This window comes from Anomalospiza imberbis, chromosome 21 (genome assembly GCF_031753505.1).
Source record: "Anomalospiza imberbis isolate Cuckoo-Finch-1a 21T00152 chromosome 21, ASM3175350v1, whole genome shotgun sequence".
Taxonomy (NCBI): domain Eukaryota; kingdom Metazoa; phylum Chordata; class Aves; order Passeriformes; family Viduidae; genus Anomalospiza; species Anomalospiza imberbis.
The window spans coordinates 8,516,858-8,535,546 of NC_089701.1; the positions used below are offsets into that span (position 1 = coordinate 8,516,858).

The 18,689-nt window shown below is 46.1% G+C and overlaps 1 protein-coding gene across 7 annotated transcripts in view; it reads left to right on the forward strand.

The window, feature by feature from the left end:
• TNC (tenascin C) overlaps positions 1-18,470 on the forward strand; it is a 72,428-nt gene extending 53,958 nt beyond the window's left edge. For all 7 annotated transcript variants that reach the window (XM_068211465.1, XM_068211466.1, XM_068211467.1 and 4 more), the window contains 11 exons: positions 3,473-3,595; positions 4,808-4,951; positions 6,171-6,290; positions 6,851-6,994; positions 8,080-8,210; positions 9,155-9,287; positions 11,213-11,364; positions 12,198-12,294; positions 13,673-13,834; positions 15,810-15,973; positions 17,170-18,470. In XM_068211465.1, the coding sequence (XP_068067566.1) occupies positions 3,473-3,595; positions 4,808-4,951; positions 6,171-6,290; positions 6,851-6,994; positions 8,080-8,210; positions 9,155-9,287; positions 11,213-11,364; positions 12,198-12,294; positions 13,673-13,834; positions 15,810-15,973; positions 17,170-17,280 (1,481 nt within the window). In that variant the 3' untranslated portion in view covers positions 17,281-18,470. The remainder of the gene's footprint in view (positions 1-3,472; positions 3,596-4,807; positions 4,952-6,170; positions 6,291-6,850; positions 6,995-8,079; positions 8,211-9,154; positions 9,288-11,212; positions 11,365-12,197; positions 12,295-13,672; positions 13,835-15,809; positions 15,974-17,169) is intronic.
• The last annotated feature ends 219 nt before the right edge of the window (positions 18,471-18,689 follow it).

Below are 18,689 nucleotides of genomic sequence, written 5' to 3' on the forward strand. Positions count from 1 at the left end.
GAAAGGAAAAGAATGAGACAGGAGATCTCACCAGGAGTGCAGCTCCTCCCGAGGGGCAGCTCCCATCTCTGCTCTGGGACAGGGACAGGAGCCAGGGAACGGCTGGAGCTGGGCCAGGGCAGGTCAGGCTGGAGAGCAGGAAAGGTTCTTCCCCCAGAGGGTGCTGGCACTGCCCAGGCTCCCCAGGGAATGGGCACGGCCCCGAGGCTGCCAGAGCTCCAGGAGCGTTGGGCCAGCGCTGCCAGGGATGCCCAGGGTGGGGTTGGTGGGGGTCTGGGCAGGGACAGGGCTGGCACTGGGTGATCCTTGGGGTCCATTCCAGCTCAGGATATGATTCTAAGCTCCATGAGTGAGCAAAACAACAGGAATGCCTTAAGGAGGCGTTCACCAGGCAGCAACAACTCAGTGTTGAACAGCTTCTCCTGAGGCAGCCTCAGAGCCCTCATCCTCCACCCTGCTGCCTGTGGGCTCAGCTGCAAGCGCAGAAAGGCCCCAGCTGCACTCCTGCCATAAACAGCCAGGCCACCCTCACAATCCCCCTGACACTTCCATGAAGCAGAACGAGCATCAGCAGCCCCCCTTGGCCAGGCTCCTGCACGCTGACTCCTAATGGAGAGGGACGTTTAAAGTCCACTGCCCTTGTTAGCAGCAGGTCCCCATCCTCAGTGACTCCCAGGATATTTATGGGAAGCCACTGAGAGTTATCATTTTCCTCATGACTAGTCCCTGTGCAGCCCTTGCAGGGAGATTTAGCACATGTCACTTACTGGAGCCAATAGCCCAAGAGATGTTTGTCAGCTGTAAATAGCCCATGAATAATGGACAATAGAGCCACGAAAACCCAGCTAAATAATTTGGGCTGCAGGTTACACCACTTTGGGTGGGTGGCTGCCAAGGCAGCCAACTAATTTCTTTTTTAGGAGTGGATTATTGCACAAACATATGGATATTTATAGCATTTCCAGTGTGGTTGCAAGGAAATATTTCTATCCCTGAAGAGGGAATTTATCCACTGCTGCTCTCAGAGTTGGTGTCTTTTAGAATTTTATCTGTAAAATCTCAGTTAAGGTGCAATTTATCCCCCACTGGGAGATCACAACACATCTATGGTCCAATTAATATCCTTGTGGGAGGTGTGAGTCTCATGCTGCTCCTTTCCTCTTCTTCCAGTGGTGCTTTGCCACATTGTGACAGCATTATTTTCCTGAGATGATCACAAAACACTTCACATGCTCTTGATTTGTGATTAATGCAACCTGCTGCTCCCCGTTGATTGGGAGAAGAAAGCCAGGCAACATCCTCCTCTAGTCTGCTAGAAATGAAAGAACAATTAGCAAAAAGCATCCCTAAAAAAACCAGCCTCTCTCAGGTACCATGGATGCTTTAGCAGCCTCTCAGGAGAGTTCCCTGTCTCTCATACACCTCTTTGGGGATGATGCTGGAGGATAAAGATAATTCACCTGTGCCTGCCCAACAGATGACCTGAGGTTCTCTGTGAGTGCCAGGTCAGGAGCATGCTGGCTGCTTTCTATGCCTGCTTCATTCTGGCTTTCAGGTAGCCCAAGAAGATGATTTCATTCACTTCTTTTTCATTTCTCTGTGCTCAAAGGTGCAGATCTCTCCCATCTCTGGGACTCATTCCAGGACAGATGCTCTGATGGTCCATTATATTTCCTACCAGGTTCTCTCCCAGGAAAGCTGCAGCTGGGGGACTTGGGGATGTGGAAAACTCACATCAAAGCTCTTCTTACTGCTCTTTGTCATGCAGCTCACCTGGTGCAGAAAACAAGCCTGAGGCCCATGGAAATGTGCACAGTAGAGTCCAAGTGGGATGGATTGGGGATTTTATTTTCTGGGAAAGGCTGAAATTCTCCATGTGTATGCAAACTAAGTGCTGGTCCATCTGTTTGGTCTCCAAAATCACCACCTCCCTTTTTCTTCAGCCTCTCAGGCTACCTATAATGTAAAGCAAAACAAATCTAATTTTAATTTCTCTATCTTTCCTACATTTTCTTTTATTATCTCTGATTTCCTTCAGCCTGTACCCAAATCAGCAGCACCTTTTTGTGCCACGTAGTTTTTCCAACCCCACCTTGCTTCCTTTCTTATCTGTAATTCTTTTCTTCCCTTGGCTTGTCCATGTGAGCAAACCCCACCAACACAACACTTCTAGTGAGCTCCAGAGACATAATTTACATTTCTCTTGAGAGCTCAGTTGTTTTTCTTTCCTTGCCTTTCAGTTGATTTAGTGCCCTGCTGCTTTGGGGACACATGGAACAAACAGCCTCTGACTCCTTTCCCGCAGGCACGTTCTTTCCAAGCTATTTCAAGCCCAGTCCCTATTTTTTTTTCCTCCTCTGCCCCCCTTCCCCTGCTCTCAGCCTGTCTCCACTCCTCTTCACATGGCTGATCTTTGGGATCTCTCCTCTTTTCGTCCTCTTTGCCTGCTCTGTGCATGCTGTTTATTTTGCAATACCTCAGGGCTGTTTTGGTTATAGCCAAAAAAAGCTGGAAAGATTGGAAGTGGGATGCTCAATGTAAACCTGGAAGTGGCAGCTCTCTTTACCACGTTCTTCCAAAGCCCTTTCCATGCTTGTTCTTCAGGATCTTAATTAAGCCTCCAACTGGAATGTTTCAGATGCATGTTGGGTTTAAGTTTGGGTTATTTTTGGTAAAATTTGGGCTTCATTTGCCCAGCTTACAGATTTAATTTATGCAGGCAAGGGCAGTGCTCAGGTTTTGATAGGGAAAGGCTGAGTTTTATGACAAAGAGCTGCAGTGGAGCCACAGGTGCCTTCCCCATGATGGTTGTACTTGGATGTTCTCTGGATGGATATGCTTGAAAGAAAAATCATGGGCTCAGAGAGAGATTCCAGGAGGAAAATCTTGTTTCTTCTGGTTTGAAGCCAACAGAAGTTCCAGGAGTGAATCCTTGAGAGGAGCCTTGATGGGCTGCCACACCTGAGTCCAGGTGTCCTTGGAGCATCCTGCATCAGGAACTTTATGCTCAGGAAGAGAGATCTGTCCATGGTTGTCATTGCTGTGTGTCACAGAGGTCTCTATGTCTCAGTGGAAGGTATAAAAATCCTCCAAGTGAAACTGGGATAGAAAAAATCTTAAATACAGCATCCCATGGGTAGCAGAATGTAATTTCTATGCATTTTCCTCCTGCTTTTCTACAGCACTGAAATCTCTGTTATTTTTATATGTAGATACATGTTGGGTATTTTTAACCTATGCAATACTGGAATGGTCCTGAAAAAAAGGAAAATTTGGACCAAATGGGTTGTTGTTGTAATAAAAACCCTTCAGTTTTGTACCCCCTACATTAATGTTGTTCAGAGCAGAACATTGACAGCACCAGCTCATGGTTTAGGGTGATAAAACAAATCAGTTTTCCAGCACTAAGGGCTGATAAAAAATGATTTACCTTTTCTTCTTGTGTGGTGTGTTCTCTGTTCTCCCCTGACAGCGGTTGGCTCTCCCAAGGGAATTTCTTTCTCTGATATCACGGAAAATGCTGCCACAGTCAGCTGGACCCCCCCTCGCTCCCGAGTGGAAAACTTCCGCATCTCCTACGTCCCCGTCACGGGAGGTGAGCTGGGCCAGGGGGTGCCAGGGAGAGCAGGAAGGGTTTGCTGGGCTGCCATCCCTCCTTTCAGTGCATCTCCCAGGTGATCTTGCACAGATCATCTCTTCTTCTTCTTCAGGAATGAGGGTGTGCAACCAACCTTTGGACACCGTGTCCACATCCCATGGGCAGGGCTTGTAAGGCGGCCCAGAGGTGAATGCTGGAGTGGTTGTACTCCTAATAAGTCTCTGTCTGAACCTCTTCAGCAATGACTAGTTTCCAAACTGTCATTATTTTGTAGGTATTTCATGAGCTGAGCACACTGGAAAAGATGGCCCTTGGAAATAATAATCCTAACCCATGGTTATAATAAAGTTTCAAGGCAGTGATTTACTCAGTGCTCCCCAGCATTGTCTCATTCCGTTTTAGTGTCCAACTTCAAAAACATCCTCTACTTCAACAGATTTTTAACTTCTGAAGGGACATCTCTGAAGGGAAACAGCTAAAGAACAAACACTAAAGACATCAGCACCAAGAAAACTGCTGCTGTTGACTGAGACAAGGAAAGATTTAGATCTTTAGACAATACAGCCTGGAAGCACACGTGCAGCTTTAAATACAGTGGTCCCACAGAAGAAAAGGAATCCAGACATAAAGTTAGGCAGTTGTCTAAGTGCTTTCCTGGAATAAAGCCAGGATTTGGAGTAAATATGGGTGCTAAGTCCTCAGCCACACACAGAGCACCTTTTAAAATAACATATACTGGATCTTTATTCTAAATGAGGAGGGTAAAGGAGAATCTTCCAGCCCTCACCACAAACAAGGCAGATCTAAACTGCAAGTCCTGTCCTCACGGTGTTTGAACTCCCATGTAGAGACTGCTGGGGTTTCTGCTTACACCTTGTCTGGGAAATTGTATTTTTCTGAACAGAAATCACAGAATGGTTTGCATAGAAAGGGACCTTAAAGCTAATCTCATTCCAACTCCCTGTCACAGGCAGGGATACCTTCCACTAAAAATGTTAATTTTTCTTACTGAATACAAAACAACTATTTACATTTAGGTGTTCTGGCAACAATATTTGACACCAGTGGTTGTAACTAACTGGAGAAAATTCCTCTCCTGCTGTAGAAGCACATCCATGGTGGCCATAATGTCTTTAACTTGAAAAACACCCTTCAAGCATTTCCTGGAGTATTGTGTCACTCATCCCTTGGCATTTGGCCTCATCCTAGGTACTCCAAATGTTGTCACAGTTGAAGGGAGCAAGACAAGGACCAAGCTGGTGAAGCTGGTCCCAGGTGTGGACTACAATGTCAGCGTCATCTCTGTGAAAGGCTTTGAAGAAAGCGAGCCCGTCTCTGGCATCCTGAAAACAGGTAATAATATGAAAGCAGGAAACAGCAGCTCTTTAAATGGATCATCTGACTCAGAGACTGGAGCTGCAGACCCACCAAGATCCCATTTTTGCTGCCCACACAAACTGTAGGAAGCTCTTTTCCCCACTCCTTCTTTGTCTTTGCATTTTACATGAGGATGGAACTTGTAAATTTGGTCAGGCTGCCATTTGCTAAATGCTAAATAAACCTATGGGGTAGAGACAAATCATGTATTTACAGTCCTAATTCATCAGGGAAAAAAAACCAAAAACAACAACAACAAAAAAAGTTTGTTTGGGTTTTTTTTGTAATTATTGCTGTTTTTGAGATGAGGGAGCAAAGGGCCAGCTCATCTGAGCAGTTCAGACCAGTTGCTGTTGTAGACTTCACATGTCCCAGGTTCCAGACTGTCCTAAGCACAAAAACATTCTCTTTCCTGATTTTTTCTTCAATATTCTCTCAATATTTTTCTCAGTATTCTGTCTCTTGATTTTTTTCTCAGTATTCTGTCTCTTGATTTTTTTCTTTAAATATCCCTGCAGGAAATGAGAGTTCACTCTGATCCTGATGATCCCTCCTTGTATTCTTCTTGGGGGCTAACAAACATTCAGAGAGCTGAGGCAAAGAACAAGGTGATGAGTACTGGATAATGACAGGAGATTTATAACCCATTCCAGCTGTTCTGGAGTCAAAGATCCATCTTAATTCAGGGAGAGCATAAACCTGTGTGAAAAGTGGAGTGCTGTGAGGAGGCAAAGCAGGATGTGGGGGGATTTTGGATGCCTGGCTGGATGTGGGATTGCTTTGTTCCAAACAAGCTGCTGGAAGGTCACAGGGGCCATCAGCTGCTGTCACTTTGGTTCTTTTTCCCAGCTCTGTCTCCTGAATTTGTTCTAAAAAACAACCCAGATTTGAGGGTGTTGAGAGAAATATGTCAGCTTTGACAGAGCTGTTGAGATTGATGGTATCAAGAGTGATCTGAGAACGCAGTTAGTTCTGTTTGTTCCCAGACTTTCATCTCTTCCAGCACTGACCTCCCTTTCCAGTGGAGGTTTTGGTGTCTCTTCTTAGGCACCGACATCTTTCCTGCAGAACTCCATTATTCCAAAGGGAGTCATAAAAGCTGCACTGAGTTTTGGGCATTTTCTCTCATGAATTTACAGCAGAGCATTGCACAGAGCTGAGACTGTCAAATTCCTTCAATCTGTTTTTCTTCCAGCTCTGGACAGCCCATCAGGCCTGGTAGTGGTGAACATCACAGACTCTGAGGCTCTGGCAACCTGGCAGCCAGCAATTGCTGCTGTGGATAACTACGTGGTGTCCTACTCTTCTGAGAAAGGTGAGAGGTGCTGGGAATGGGTTGGGGAGCTGAAGGGTTAAAGCTCTCAAGAGGTGCTGATTGTAACTCCAGGAAAATCACAGAATATCCAGAGTTGGAGGAACCCACCAGGATCACCCAGCACAGCTCCTGTCCCTGCCCAGACACCCCAACAACCCCACCCTGGGCATCCCTGGCAGCGCTGTCCAAACGCTCCTGGAGCTCTGGCAGCCTCGGGGATGTTATTTAGAGAAGGGGCTTTGCTGGAAGCATTTAAAAATTTATCTTAATTCAGCACTCTCGATTCAGCCGTGAACAGAGATAAGGGACATTCCTGGGAAGCAGAGGCGGTGTTATAATTCCTATGAACACTAGAGAGAGCTCACACTTTTAGAGAAAGGGCTCTGGTGGAACCCAGACTCAGCAGAGGTGCCAGCACAGCCATGGGCTCCGAGCTTTTATCATTCTGCACTTGCACCAAGTAGGAATAAAATAAATCAGTGAGTGGAGCACAGAGTTGAGCCCATCGTGATGTGTCTGAATGACATCAACATCTCTTTTCTGCTGTGTTCTGTTCTCAGAGCCAGAAGTGACCCAGATGGTCTCAGGGAACACGGTGGAGTATGACCTGAAGGGGCTGCAGCCTGCCACGGAGTACACGCTGAGCGTCCACGCACAGAAGGACACGCAGAGGAGCGAGAGCCTCTCCACACACTTCACCACAGGTGCCATCCTACCCCACAGCTGCAGCCCTTCTAGTCCCACCTGCTCTGTGCTCCTCTGGTGCCTTTTTCACTGGAAACCTGAATTTTGATAGCGGTTGCATCAACCTTTCTCTGGTGGGAGCCTGGTGTGGCTGATCAGAGATGGTTTTCTGTCCCTGATGCCTCAGGTTTTAGCTTTTATTTTTTTCACATTCTGTGCTGCTTTTGTTTGTGGGTCTGGGCTTCATATGAGGGGATGGTGAGCTCTCTGCACAGAGCAGGGAGACAAAACAATTCCTTCTCCAGCTGGGCACCAAGGACAAATGATCCAAATCTCAGGCCCAGGAGCACAAAGAACGTGGGCTGGAGAGAGAAAAACAAGCAGGATGGGACTGCATGGGCTGGAGCTGGAATTGGACAATTAACTCCAATATGCAAATGGAGCAGAACTTATAAAAATATGAGATCACCAGTCTGCAGAGTCTCACACAGAGAGGAACAGGAGCTCTTCTTTGGCTCCTGAAGGTGCCCAGCTGGTTTCACACTCGTGGCTTTCCATGAGCATCAGTGGAAACAGGGATAGTTCTCATTTTCCTGCCTTGGCTTGTATTAATTAGGTTATTAATTAGGGAGCAGCACCAATCCAGTCCTATAATCACAGAGGGGAAGAGAGGCTGGAGATTGGAGCCAGACCAAGCAGGAAAAGTTTTCCTATTCTATAAAGGTTTCCTATTCGAAAAAAAAAGCATAATTGGAACCAGAGTTTTATTTCCTGGGAATATGTAAATTCCACTCTGTCTTCTTGAGAGAAATAATGAAATGCACCATTTTGTCTCAAAAGACATTTCAGTGCAACTGCTCATAAAATAAGGTGCCTGGAACAAGCCAATATTTTAACTTAGATAAAGTTAACACCTTTGTTTTAAACTACCAATGGGAAAATTAATTCTTAACCACAAAAGTTAAGGTTGAAGTGTTTTTTCATTTCAAATTTCTCTGGAGAGAAGGTTTGTTTTCCTGGCTTGTTTTAATATATGGCCCACAAGATAACCAGTGGAATTAACTTTGTATGGATGTGATTGTAATTGCTGTGGTGTCTCCTGCAGGGCTGGATGCTCCAAGGGATTTGAGTGCCACTGAGGTGCAGTCAGAAGCAGCTGTGATAAGCTGGAGGCCTCCCCGTGCTCCAGTCACTGGATATCTCCTGATCTATGAATCCATTGATGGCAGAGTCAAGGTAAATAAACCTGAGGGGCTGTGCCTCAAATCTGGGCAGTGGAGATGCTCTGAAGTGTCCAGCAATGCAACATATTCGTGTGCCTTAATTTAAACACTAAATTTTAAAATACTCACTGCCCTTTTCAGTGCTAGACTGAACACAAATGCATTTAAAAGCTGTTAAAGGACTTTTGTACATTATACCCTGAAACAGAAGCTCCACTGAAGACTGAATTTTGCCTTTCATCCCTCCACAATACAGATAAAAGCACAAACATTTTCCTTCATTCCAGACCTGTATCATGGAGTAAACTCACAGCCCCAAAGGATGTGATTCACTTTTCTAAATTCAGGGGAATCCCTGTGCAAAGGGGTGTCTAATGAAGGATGAACTGCCTGTAGAAGTACCTCTTATTCTTCTATAATTTTATTTTGTTCCTAAATAATTAGATTACACTAAATGCTTAAATATGAATCAGGTGAATCCCAGAAAAAAGAAAATTTTAGATGCCTAGCCGGGATCAATGGAGAGGATGCTAATTTTCAGGAAGGCAAATTCCCCAAGCACACTGAAAATCAGTCTTTTAATGTCACAGCAAAACGGCCCTTTAAAGCCTGGAGTGCAACATTTCCTTGTTCTAAAGGATGAGTTTCCCAGTTCTTTATGAATTTCACAACCTATACATTCAGGACATGTAAACATTAACGCTGCCTTGTTTTCAAACCTCCCAGCTTGTACATTATGATGGTAAACACTCATTTCCAGGAAGGCTTTACTGAACTTTTAAAGATTAGCTTGGTAAAAATCTTAGAGGAGTAGCTTTATATTAATTAATCTAGATGGTTAAAGATACCACCAATAATTATGACAAAAAATAATGTGACAGACTAAAATATGTAACCATTCTGGTCATTATGATTTATTTCCCTGAGATTTCCCTGTATTATTTCTTTTCCCCACAGGAAGTCATCCTAAACCCTGAGACAACTTCCTACAGCCTGACGGAGCTGAGCCCCTCCACGCAGTACACGGTGAAACTGCAGGCCCTGAGTGGGGCCCTGAGGAGCAAAACCATCCAGACCATTTTCACCACCAGTAAGGACATTAGAACACAGCTAAAATAATCTAAATTACTGCTGAGCTCTGCTGTGAGGACACACAGACCCCACACAAGATTTTAATCCGTTTCTAGTGTTGGTGCAAAGTCCCTGTTCCCCCAGACCTGTTCTTCCTCGGCAGTATGAAATTCCAATATCCATCCACATCATCCTCACAGTCCTTTCTCTGGTGAAACATCCTGCCTTCCCCATGTGAAATATCAGCAGGAATTCTTTAAAATCCAGCTGACACCTTGATTTCTCCCTGTATCAATCCCAGCGAGCAGGGAAAACAAATCAGGGTTTGGAGCTGAAATGAAGCAAACCACAAAGGCACACATCAGTCCTGGGGGCTGAGGAGATGGATTTCTGGGCAGGTGTTTCTCCTCTCTCTGAGACAGGCTGTCTCAAAGCTCCTCTGCACGTCAGCTCCAGCCCAACAGGACAGCTCTGCAAGGATAAATTGGCTTCTTTGAAGGTCACTTCACAGCTGACATTAAAAAAAGGAGTTGTTCTGTACTAGCTGTGACACTTTGCCTGTCATTTGTCTCACTTTTCCCAGTTTTCAGCCTTTCAGACCCAGCAGGACCTTCTGTCATCCCCATTCCCCCTCCTGCTGCTGGCACCAACTCCAGCCCAAGGACAGACAGAAGTCACCCAGCCCTAAGTCTGCCCTGTCACTGCTTGTGCAGAGCAGGATGAATTCACCAACACATCCAGAAACAGGAGAGGAATTAAATCTGGGGGTATTTAGGTGATGTTTGGCAAATTGACCATGAACAGGGACTGACCAGGTGCCTTCAGCCATGTGAACAGTGTCAGACTCATGCAGGCAGAGGCTTAAGCATGGCCTTAACTCTAAAAATACTTTTGTGTCTATTTAGTGACAGGGAAACACTGAAGTGACTGTAGAGTCACTTTTCTCCAAATCCCAAAGCTGGTGGAAACTTGCATGTCCCTAAATCACACCAGGGGATGTTTAGATTCAGTATCAGGAAAAATTTCTCCATGGAAAGAGTTGCAAGAATTGGAACAAACAGTTTTGGAGTCCCCATCCCTGGAAGTATTCAAAATACCTGTGGAGGTGGCACTTGGGGACATGGTGGTGAACATGATGGTGGGACTGTGTTAATGATTGGACTTGATTTTAAAGGTCTTTTCCAACCTTAACAATGCCATGATTCTGTGAAATTCTCTGGAGCTGAAGCACAGGCAGGGATGTGTAACACTGGCAAGGACCAGCAGGCACTCTGTGAGAAGCTGCAGATAAAAACTCTCCTATGGACACACCTGGAACAACACTTAATTGGCTGAAAAAGTTAATGACCTGAGTGAATAAAAAGAAAAAAAGAAAATATTTTGGGGAGGTTAGAAATTATTCTGACTGCAATGATTGTATTGGCTTGCTGTAAGAAAAAAAAGCTTAACAACATTTTCCTGAGGTTTCAGCTGTTGCTGTTTGCTTTGTTTTTTAGATGTGTATAACACATTTATATTGTCCTTGCTAGCAAAACGCTCACAACTAGTTTATTTTTGATTGAAGTCCTGTCCTTGTATCCCCACCTCCCTTTTCTGTCACATGATCAGAGATTGGTAGATTTGTTTTTCCCCAAAAGCTGCTGTAACATAGCTCCTGAATTTCAGCCTTTAGCTGGAGGATGCACTCCCATCCTAGCAGGGAGTAGATATCTCACATTCCCAGCACTTCCAGAAGTGTAGACAGATGTGAAAAACCACATTCAAAAGAAGAATTCACCTCACCAGCTGTATCCTGTGGATGTTGTGCATGCCGGATGCAATTACAAACCTGTTCCTGGGATCTGTAGCTGTCCCACAAGGGATTTTCCCGAGCCATCTGCATTTGGCACATTCCTTGTAACTGCTGATTTCCTAAGGAATGCTTTCTCTTCCCTGTGTGTGCAGCTGGGCTCCTCTATCCCTACCCCAAGGACTGCTCCCAGGCTCTGCTGAATGGAGAAGTCACCTCTGGGCTCTACACAATTTACCTGAATGGGGACAAGGCTCAGCCTCTGCAAGTGTTCTGTGACATGGGCGAGGACGGGGGCGGCTGGATCGTGAGTACGGGGCAGGGGCAGCACATCCCATCCTGCTCATCCCAGGCACCCTCAGGGTGTTATTATCTCAGTGGGGCTGTCTGGTCTATAAATTTGGGGAGTTTTATCCTGGGTAGGACACTCCAGTGCCCAGAGCACTACTTTCTGTAGTTGGAGGAGAGAGAGGTGTCTCCAAAGGAGGGGTCACACCCCTGGTTTCACCCTGATCCCTCTCCACTGGTGTAAGGGCTGCTGAAATGACCATATTGGATAACACATTTTCTAAATAATCAACAGGGAGAGGGAAGGGTGAACTGACTCTGTAGGAATGAGAGAGGGAGTGAGGGAGGGTAAAGCACAGCCCAGGGGAAGCATTTGTTCAGCAGCCACGGGGTGTAGTGGCTTCCAAGGCCACTGTGCAAGGGACCCATCCCACCCAGCCAACAAAGGAATGGCAGTAACTGCCACCTCTCCACACTGACATCCCCAGATTTGAACATGCCAAAGGGACCCAGGGCACAGAAAGGCAGGAGGAGCTGGAGGAATGCTTGGCTGGGAGATGAGGGGTGGAAAAACCCTTGGCTGAGAAATCCAGAACTGCAGGATGGGTTTAATAGGGCAGAGAGCAGGATACTGAGAGGCCACGTCATGCAGAGGAGCCTGGGATCCCAACAGAGAAACTGGAGACCTAAAAACTACATGGAGCATCCAACAGCCTGGGTGTAACTCAGTCCTTGCAGTGAGGCTCTGCTGGGAGGGGTAAAGGCAGGGCAGGAGCAACACTGAGCTCTGTGTTTGTAAAAGCTCTTTCCTTCTGGCCAGGGCAGTCTGTCCATAACATTTCCTGCTTTTAGGTGTTCCTGAGGCGTCAGAATGGAAAGCAAGATTTCTACAAGAACTGGAATACTTATGTGGCAGGATTTGGAGATCCTAAGGATGAATTCTGGATAGGTAAGTGCTGAAAAATTGTATTTTTGAAAAAAAAAAAAAAAAAAAAAAAAAAAACAAACAAACAAAAAAAAAAACCAAAAAAAAAAAAAACCAGAAACACAGCCCAAAAGTCCAGGAGCCACTGAGAGGCCTCCATTTGGCTGGAAGGAGTATTTGCAAAGGAGAACAGCAGAAAAGGAGCCAGGGACACCCTACATGAGGGAGACTGAAAGGGCCAGTACCTCCAGCTGCAGTCAAAGGATGTCATGCTGGTGTCACCAAATGAACCCACCCGATGCTCACTGGGGCTCTGGGAAAAGTCAGAGGTGACCTGGGAAGAAGGTTCTGCTTCCTGTCCTCCTGGGACACCCCCAGCAACAAAGGTTTACAGTCCAGAGAGGAAAAGCAGGGCAAGTAGAAGTCATAAACTCACATTTTGGTAAAATAGAAGTAAACCCTCCACATTTTCAAAGGTTGTGCTGCATTTTTCTGGCTGTAAATGAAAGATGAGGATGATGTTGAGGATGATGATCACAACAGCACAACTTTGGTTATTTTGCCCAACCTGTTTCTATTATGAAGGGAAGATCTCTCCCAGTCAGCCTAGGACTATTTATTTGCTTTTGTGCTGACATCACCCTAGAGCTGATCCAGCTCAGTGTCCCCACCAGTGCTGGTGTCATGCTGTCTTTGAACAGTCCAGTATGGCCCCATTTATGGAATAATGGCATGGCAAATGTCCTGGTTTTGCTTGGGAGGGAGAGCTTTGGCCACTTCTCTCTTTCAGCAATGTCCAGGGGCAGTTGAATGGCTTTGGGTTCAGTGACCAGCACTGAACCCACCACAGGAGAGAAAAAAACATCAAGAGACTGATGCCTTAAGGAGCCTGGGAAGCAAACAACACATTTTTGAGATAAGATTAGTATAGGAGTAATGTAAAGGTTGATCTTTATTGAAGGTCTCTAAAGGTGAAAATGGAAAATGTCCACAAAAGCCCCCCCCCCGCCCTCCATGGGGTGAACACAGTTTTTGAAAGTTTAACAAAATACCATAATTGACAAAATCACCAATTAGGAGCACAAGTGATGCAATCTCCCCACAGTTTGAGACCCCTCTAAATCCTCCCCCCTCAGATGGAACTGAACTTTATTGATGAAAATGGGTCTCAAAGAGCTTCTTTTGACCTTGGTTCCCAGGGAGAACCTGGGATAGGGGCTTTGGAATGTGTTTTGTCTTTCTGCCTGGGGAAAAGGTAGGGAAAAGCACTGGGAAAACTAAGTAGGAATGCAACAATAGGCTACAGAGCTCCAAATACTTGTGTAAAAATACAGAGAATACAGAAAAGGAAAAAGGCAAAAAAACATTTGACATCAACACAAACATTCCTTCCTGCCCACAGGTCTGGAGAACCTGCACAAAATCACTTCCCAGGGCCAGTACGAGCTGCGGGTGGACCTGAGGGACAAGGGAAACACAGCCTACGCCGTGTACGACCGTTTCAGCGTGGGCGACGCCAAGAGCCGCTACCGCCTCCGCGTGGATGGCTACAGCGGCACAGCAGGTGAGGGCAAACACTGACTGTCCTCCTTCCAATGACCCATTTGCTCCCCGCTGACTCAAGGTAACCGTGTGGATATTGCAGATCAGCCGGTGCCTCTCCTGTGTGAGTGTCTTGGTTGGAAAAGACAGGTGTCTGCTAAGGAAGGCAGGAGCCTCCCCTGAAATGGAAAATGTAAACTCCCTCCCTCTGAATTATTTTAATTTTGAAATTAAGGGGCTCTCGGGCAAAGATATGGGTGTAGGAATAACAGTTCTTTAATAGGAAAAGTAAAAATTAAAATGCAGTATGCAAAAAGACACTACCAGAGTCAGAAGAGGCCCTGGCAGCCTGTGGGTCAGGGTGGTGGCAGCAGTCCCATCCCATGGTGGCTCAGCCCTCCTGCAGTGCCAGCTGTGCTTCTGCTGGAGCAGGGATCCTGGGGAAGGGTGGAGTTTTCCTCTGAAGCTCCAGGGCTGGTGGAGATGGGCCTGGGCTTCCTCTGGGAATGCAGTGGAGAAGAAAGCTGCTCCTCTGGGAATGCAGTGGGGAAGAAAGCTGCTCCTCTGGGAATGCAGTGGGCAAAGGCTGCTGTGGTGTTCCAAGGTCAGATTGTATCCAGGTAGGAATGCTTGGCTCCTCCCCTGGGCGGAGCATCTCCCCATGGGATGGTGGAATTTTCTCAGCCATGCAGGGACACTCAGTGGCCATGAACAGAAGATAATTAATCATTAATGGCCCATGAACAGAAGAGATCTCCTGGAGGGAGGATTGGTTGTGAGACAGATAAAGAAAACTGCCCAATGAACAGCAGAGAACTGCCCCACCTCTGACAGATGGAAATACATACCCCCAAACCATATCTTACAACCCAGGACAGTGAAGTGTTCAAAAATCAAACATATCAACATATTTATGTTTCTGTTTTATATCCTCCAGGCATTTTGGTGCCATATTTTATGGCCTGCTTATGGCAGCATTGAAACAAGTGTATTAAACCATAATATATCTCATTTGGCCAATCTTGGCTGTCATTTATACAGCCAATAATAACCTGGCACAGCTTCTTCTCTTGTCAGTAGAATTTACAGCAAAGCCTGCTGTAATGTGATTTATGATTTTGCTGAACAAATCATCTGCCTTTTGTAATCACACTGGGGCAAACCCTGCAGCCCTTGGTGAGTCCTCTTCAGGGCTTCACAGGATTAAGAGATAAATCCAGTTTAACATTATGTCTTAAAAGGAGATCATTTCACACTGCTGGATACATAAACCAGGGCAGAGCTGTGGGCTCTGTGACCCACACAAGAGCTTTTACACAGCCTACAGAGATAGACAGGAAATGCAGCAGCAGAATTAATGTCTATTTAATTTAGATGGGATATTGGGAAGAAATCCTTCCCTGGGAGGGTGGGCAGGCCCTGGCACAGGGTGCCCAGAGCAGCTGTGGCTGCCCCTGGATCCCTGCAGTGTCCCAGGCCAGGTTGGACAGGGCTTGGAGCAACCTGGGATAGTGGAAGGTGTCCCTGCCATGGCAGGAGTGGAATGAGATGAGTTTTAAGGTCTCTTCCAGCCCAAACCATTCCATGATTCTGTGATTTAATGCAAATTGTCTAGTGCAGAGTAGTAGTAGCTGCTACCATGAGTAGGATTCAGTCAGTGTGGACTCCAGTGTGGTCTTGATTCCTTGCTTGTGAACACCTCTTTGGTCTTGGCTTGTCCACACTGTAAAATCCAGCTTTTAGCAAGAAGTACAGAAATTGAGCTGCACAAAAAAAACCACCTCATATACTGGGGATTAGAGACCACCTGAAAAAATATTTTGATGTGCCTGCAAAACCAAAAATTGTGCATTTCTTTCTGTATTAAAACAAGTCAATTTTTAAAAATTTAGATGCAGACAGGCACAGTCCAAATATTTTCTGCAGAATGGGCACACCCATGCAATCTAAACCAGGCAACCCAGTGACCTTGCTCTTTCTTTTGTCCCTCCATCCAGGTGACTCCATGACCTACCACAATGGAAGGTCCTTCTCCACCTTTGACAAGGACCACGATTCTGCCATCACCAACTGTGCTTTGTCATACAAAGGAGCCTTCTGGTACAAGAACTGCCACCGAGTCAACCTGATGGGCAGATATGGTGACAACAGCCACAGTCAGGTTAGTTTGGCTCTGAAGGCTTCTCTAATGCATGAGAGGAAGGGGAATTGCAATTATGTGTTTTTCTGATGGTTCAGCCAGCCAAAAATCACAGCATCCCCTCCTCCCACTCTCCAGGAACATAGGGAAATGTAAGGGCAGTCAAAAAACAAGAATTTAACATCAGCTGGTGGAATCTTGTTGGCTTTGTCTGATTTTCCACGGGAATACCCCAAGTGTGCAGAGAATAATTGTAGTTTTCAACGTGTGAAACAAAAATATTTTTCCTGCCATGAAAGCCAGGCAAAGAGAGACAGCTCTGAGGGACAGAGGTTTAGCAAGACCAAGCTCAAGGTGCTGCACCTGGGTGGGGGCAACCCCCATGAACAATCCAGGCTGGGAAGAGCAGCTGGAGCAGCCCTGGAGAGGGAGCTGGGGGTGCTGTGGGTGAGAGCTGGAGCTGCCCCAGCCCTGAACCCCCTGCCCTGGGCTGAGCCCAGCGTGGGCAGCAGGACAGGGGGATTGTGCCCCTGTGCCCTGTGCTCAGGTGAGACCCCACCTGCAGAGCTGCCCCAGCCCTGGCTCAGCACAGGGAGGAGCTGGGGCTGCTGGAGAGATCCAGAGGAGACACCAGGGGGATCAGAGGGATGGAGCAGCTCTGCTGGGAGGGAAGGCTGGCACAGCTGGGATTGTTCACCTGGAGGGGAGAAGCTTTGGGGTGAGCTCAGTGGCCTTGCAGAGCCTGAAGGGGCTGACAGGGAAGATGGAGGGAGAAGATTTACAAGGACCTGGACTGCCAAGACAAGGGGGAATGGCTTCACACTGACAGAGAATAGGTTTAGATGAGACAGTGGGAGGAAATTCATCCTTATGAGGGTAGGGAGGCCCTGGCACAGGTGCCCAGAGCAACTGTGGCTGCCCCTGGATCCCTGGCAGTGCCCAAGGCCAGGCTGGACAGGAGAAGGTGTCCCCACCCACAGCAGGGTTGGAATAAGATTATCTTTAAGGTCCCTTCCAGCCCAATCCATTGTGTGTTTCTATGATTCTGTGACGTCATGTGGGTGGGGTTGTACAGGCTGGACATTCCACAGCCCCTGTGCTTCCCAAAGCTCCTCCACTTTGTGATGCCTCTGTGCCCAAACCAGAAACATCCCCAGTCTGAACCAGGGGCAGCAAATGAAAGTGTGACCTCCAACCTCTCCCCTTTGCCTTCACAGGGTGTCAACTGGTTCCACTGGAAGGGCCATGAGTATTCCATCCAGTTTGCAGAGATGAAGCTGAGACCCTCCAGCTTCCGGAACCTGGAGGGGCGTCGGAAGCGAGCGTAGAGCCCCGGGGGCTGCGGGCAGGGGCTGGGGAGGGGATGGAGAGGGGGGTGTGGGGAGACCCTCTGGCATCGCTGGCCTGGGGGTGTGAGGAGCTGGGACTGGAACCAAAGCATCGGTGAGCCGTGGTCCGGCAGAGGCTTTGCAGCATTCCAAACAAAAAAAAGCCTTAAAGCATCCCAGAGTTTCCAGCAGAGCAGCTCCAGCTGCCCACCAGGAATGTCCTCCACACCAAAGACAACGATCTCAAGAGTTCTGTGTTGTTTTATTAATTTTTTTTTTAATTTTTTTTTGCCAGAAAGCGTCTGGGATAAAGTTCTTCCAACATCTGACGATCTCTTGGGTGGCCCAGGGGAGGGGAGGGAGAACAGCTTTGTACATTGGTAGTTTGTTTTAGAACCAGCCATATTTTACACACAGAAATGTGTAAGATTAATTGTCATTATTATTATTATTAGTTATAAGTGAAAATAATTGGTGGTTTGAATGCCTTTTTTTTTATATATATCAAGTACCACAGAGAAGGAGGGAACGGGAAGAGAAAGCAGTATGTGTTTAAAGTTAAGCATAAGATTAATATTATTAATATAAAGACAAAGTAATAATAATAATAATGATAATAATAAGCTACATTTTGTCATTTTTAAGAGAACCATGCTTTTGGAAACACAGCAGGACAGTGTCTGATTGTAAATTTTTTTTTATAAATAAAAGCACAATTACTTTTAAATAAATTTCTACCTTTTTTTTTCATCCATGTGGAGTTTGTGCATGTCCAGGATATATTTACTTAGATGGGGAAATAAAGACAGACTGAGATTAATTAGGCTACTGAGACCCTACTGAAAACTGTTCCTTTTGTCAGTGAGTGGTTGCAATTATTCTGGTGGCTTTGTTACAGTGAAATACCCATGAAGATTTGGGTTCTTTCAGAATGAAATTCTTTTTTTTTTTCCTGCCCAAAAGCTTCTTTCATGTTTTCCTAAGTGTTACTGACCAATGCTTGCTCCATCTAGGTGGGAATAACTAACAAAGCAAAACAAGGAGAACCCAGAGTTGTTAGGTACCATGGGCAGTTTGAACACTTGTGTAAATAAAGGGCTCTCTTTTTTTTTTTTCTATGAATGAAAATCCATGTAGTTCCTCTGTATCACACTCTGCAGTTCAAGACAATAAAAGATCTCTTGTTTTAATCTGGTCTCTCTGCCCTACTTCAAGGCTGCATTTTGCAAACATTTTGCAAATGTTTTGTAAAAGTTTCTTGCCTCCCCCCCCCGACTGAAGTTACACTCCTGAACATTGTTTGTGTTGCACGGGGAACATAAATTTCCTTTGACCCTCCAGGGCACTGGCAGCACTATATTAAATTAATTCTCTGTAATTAATCACCCTTCCTAGGTGTTTATCACAGT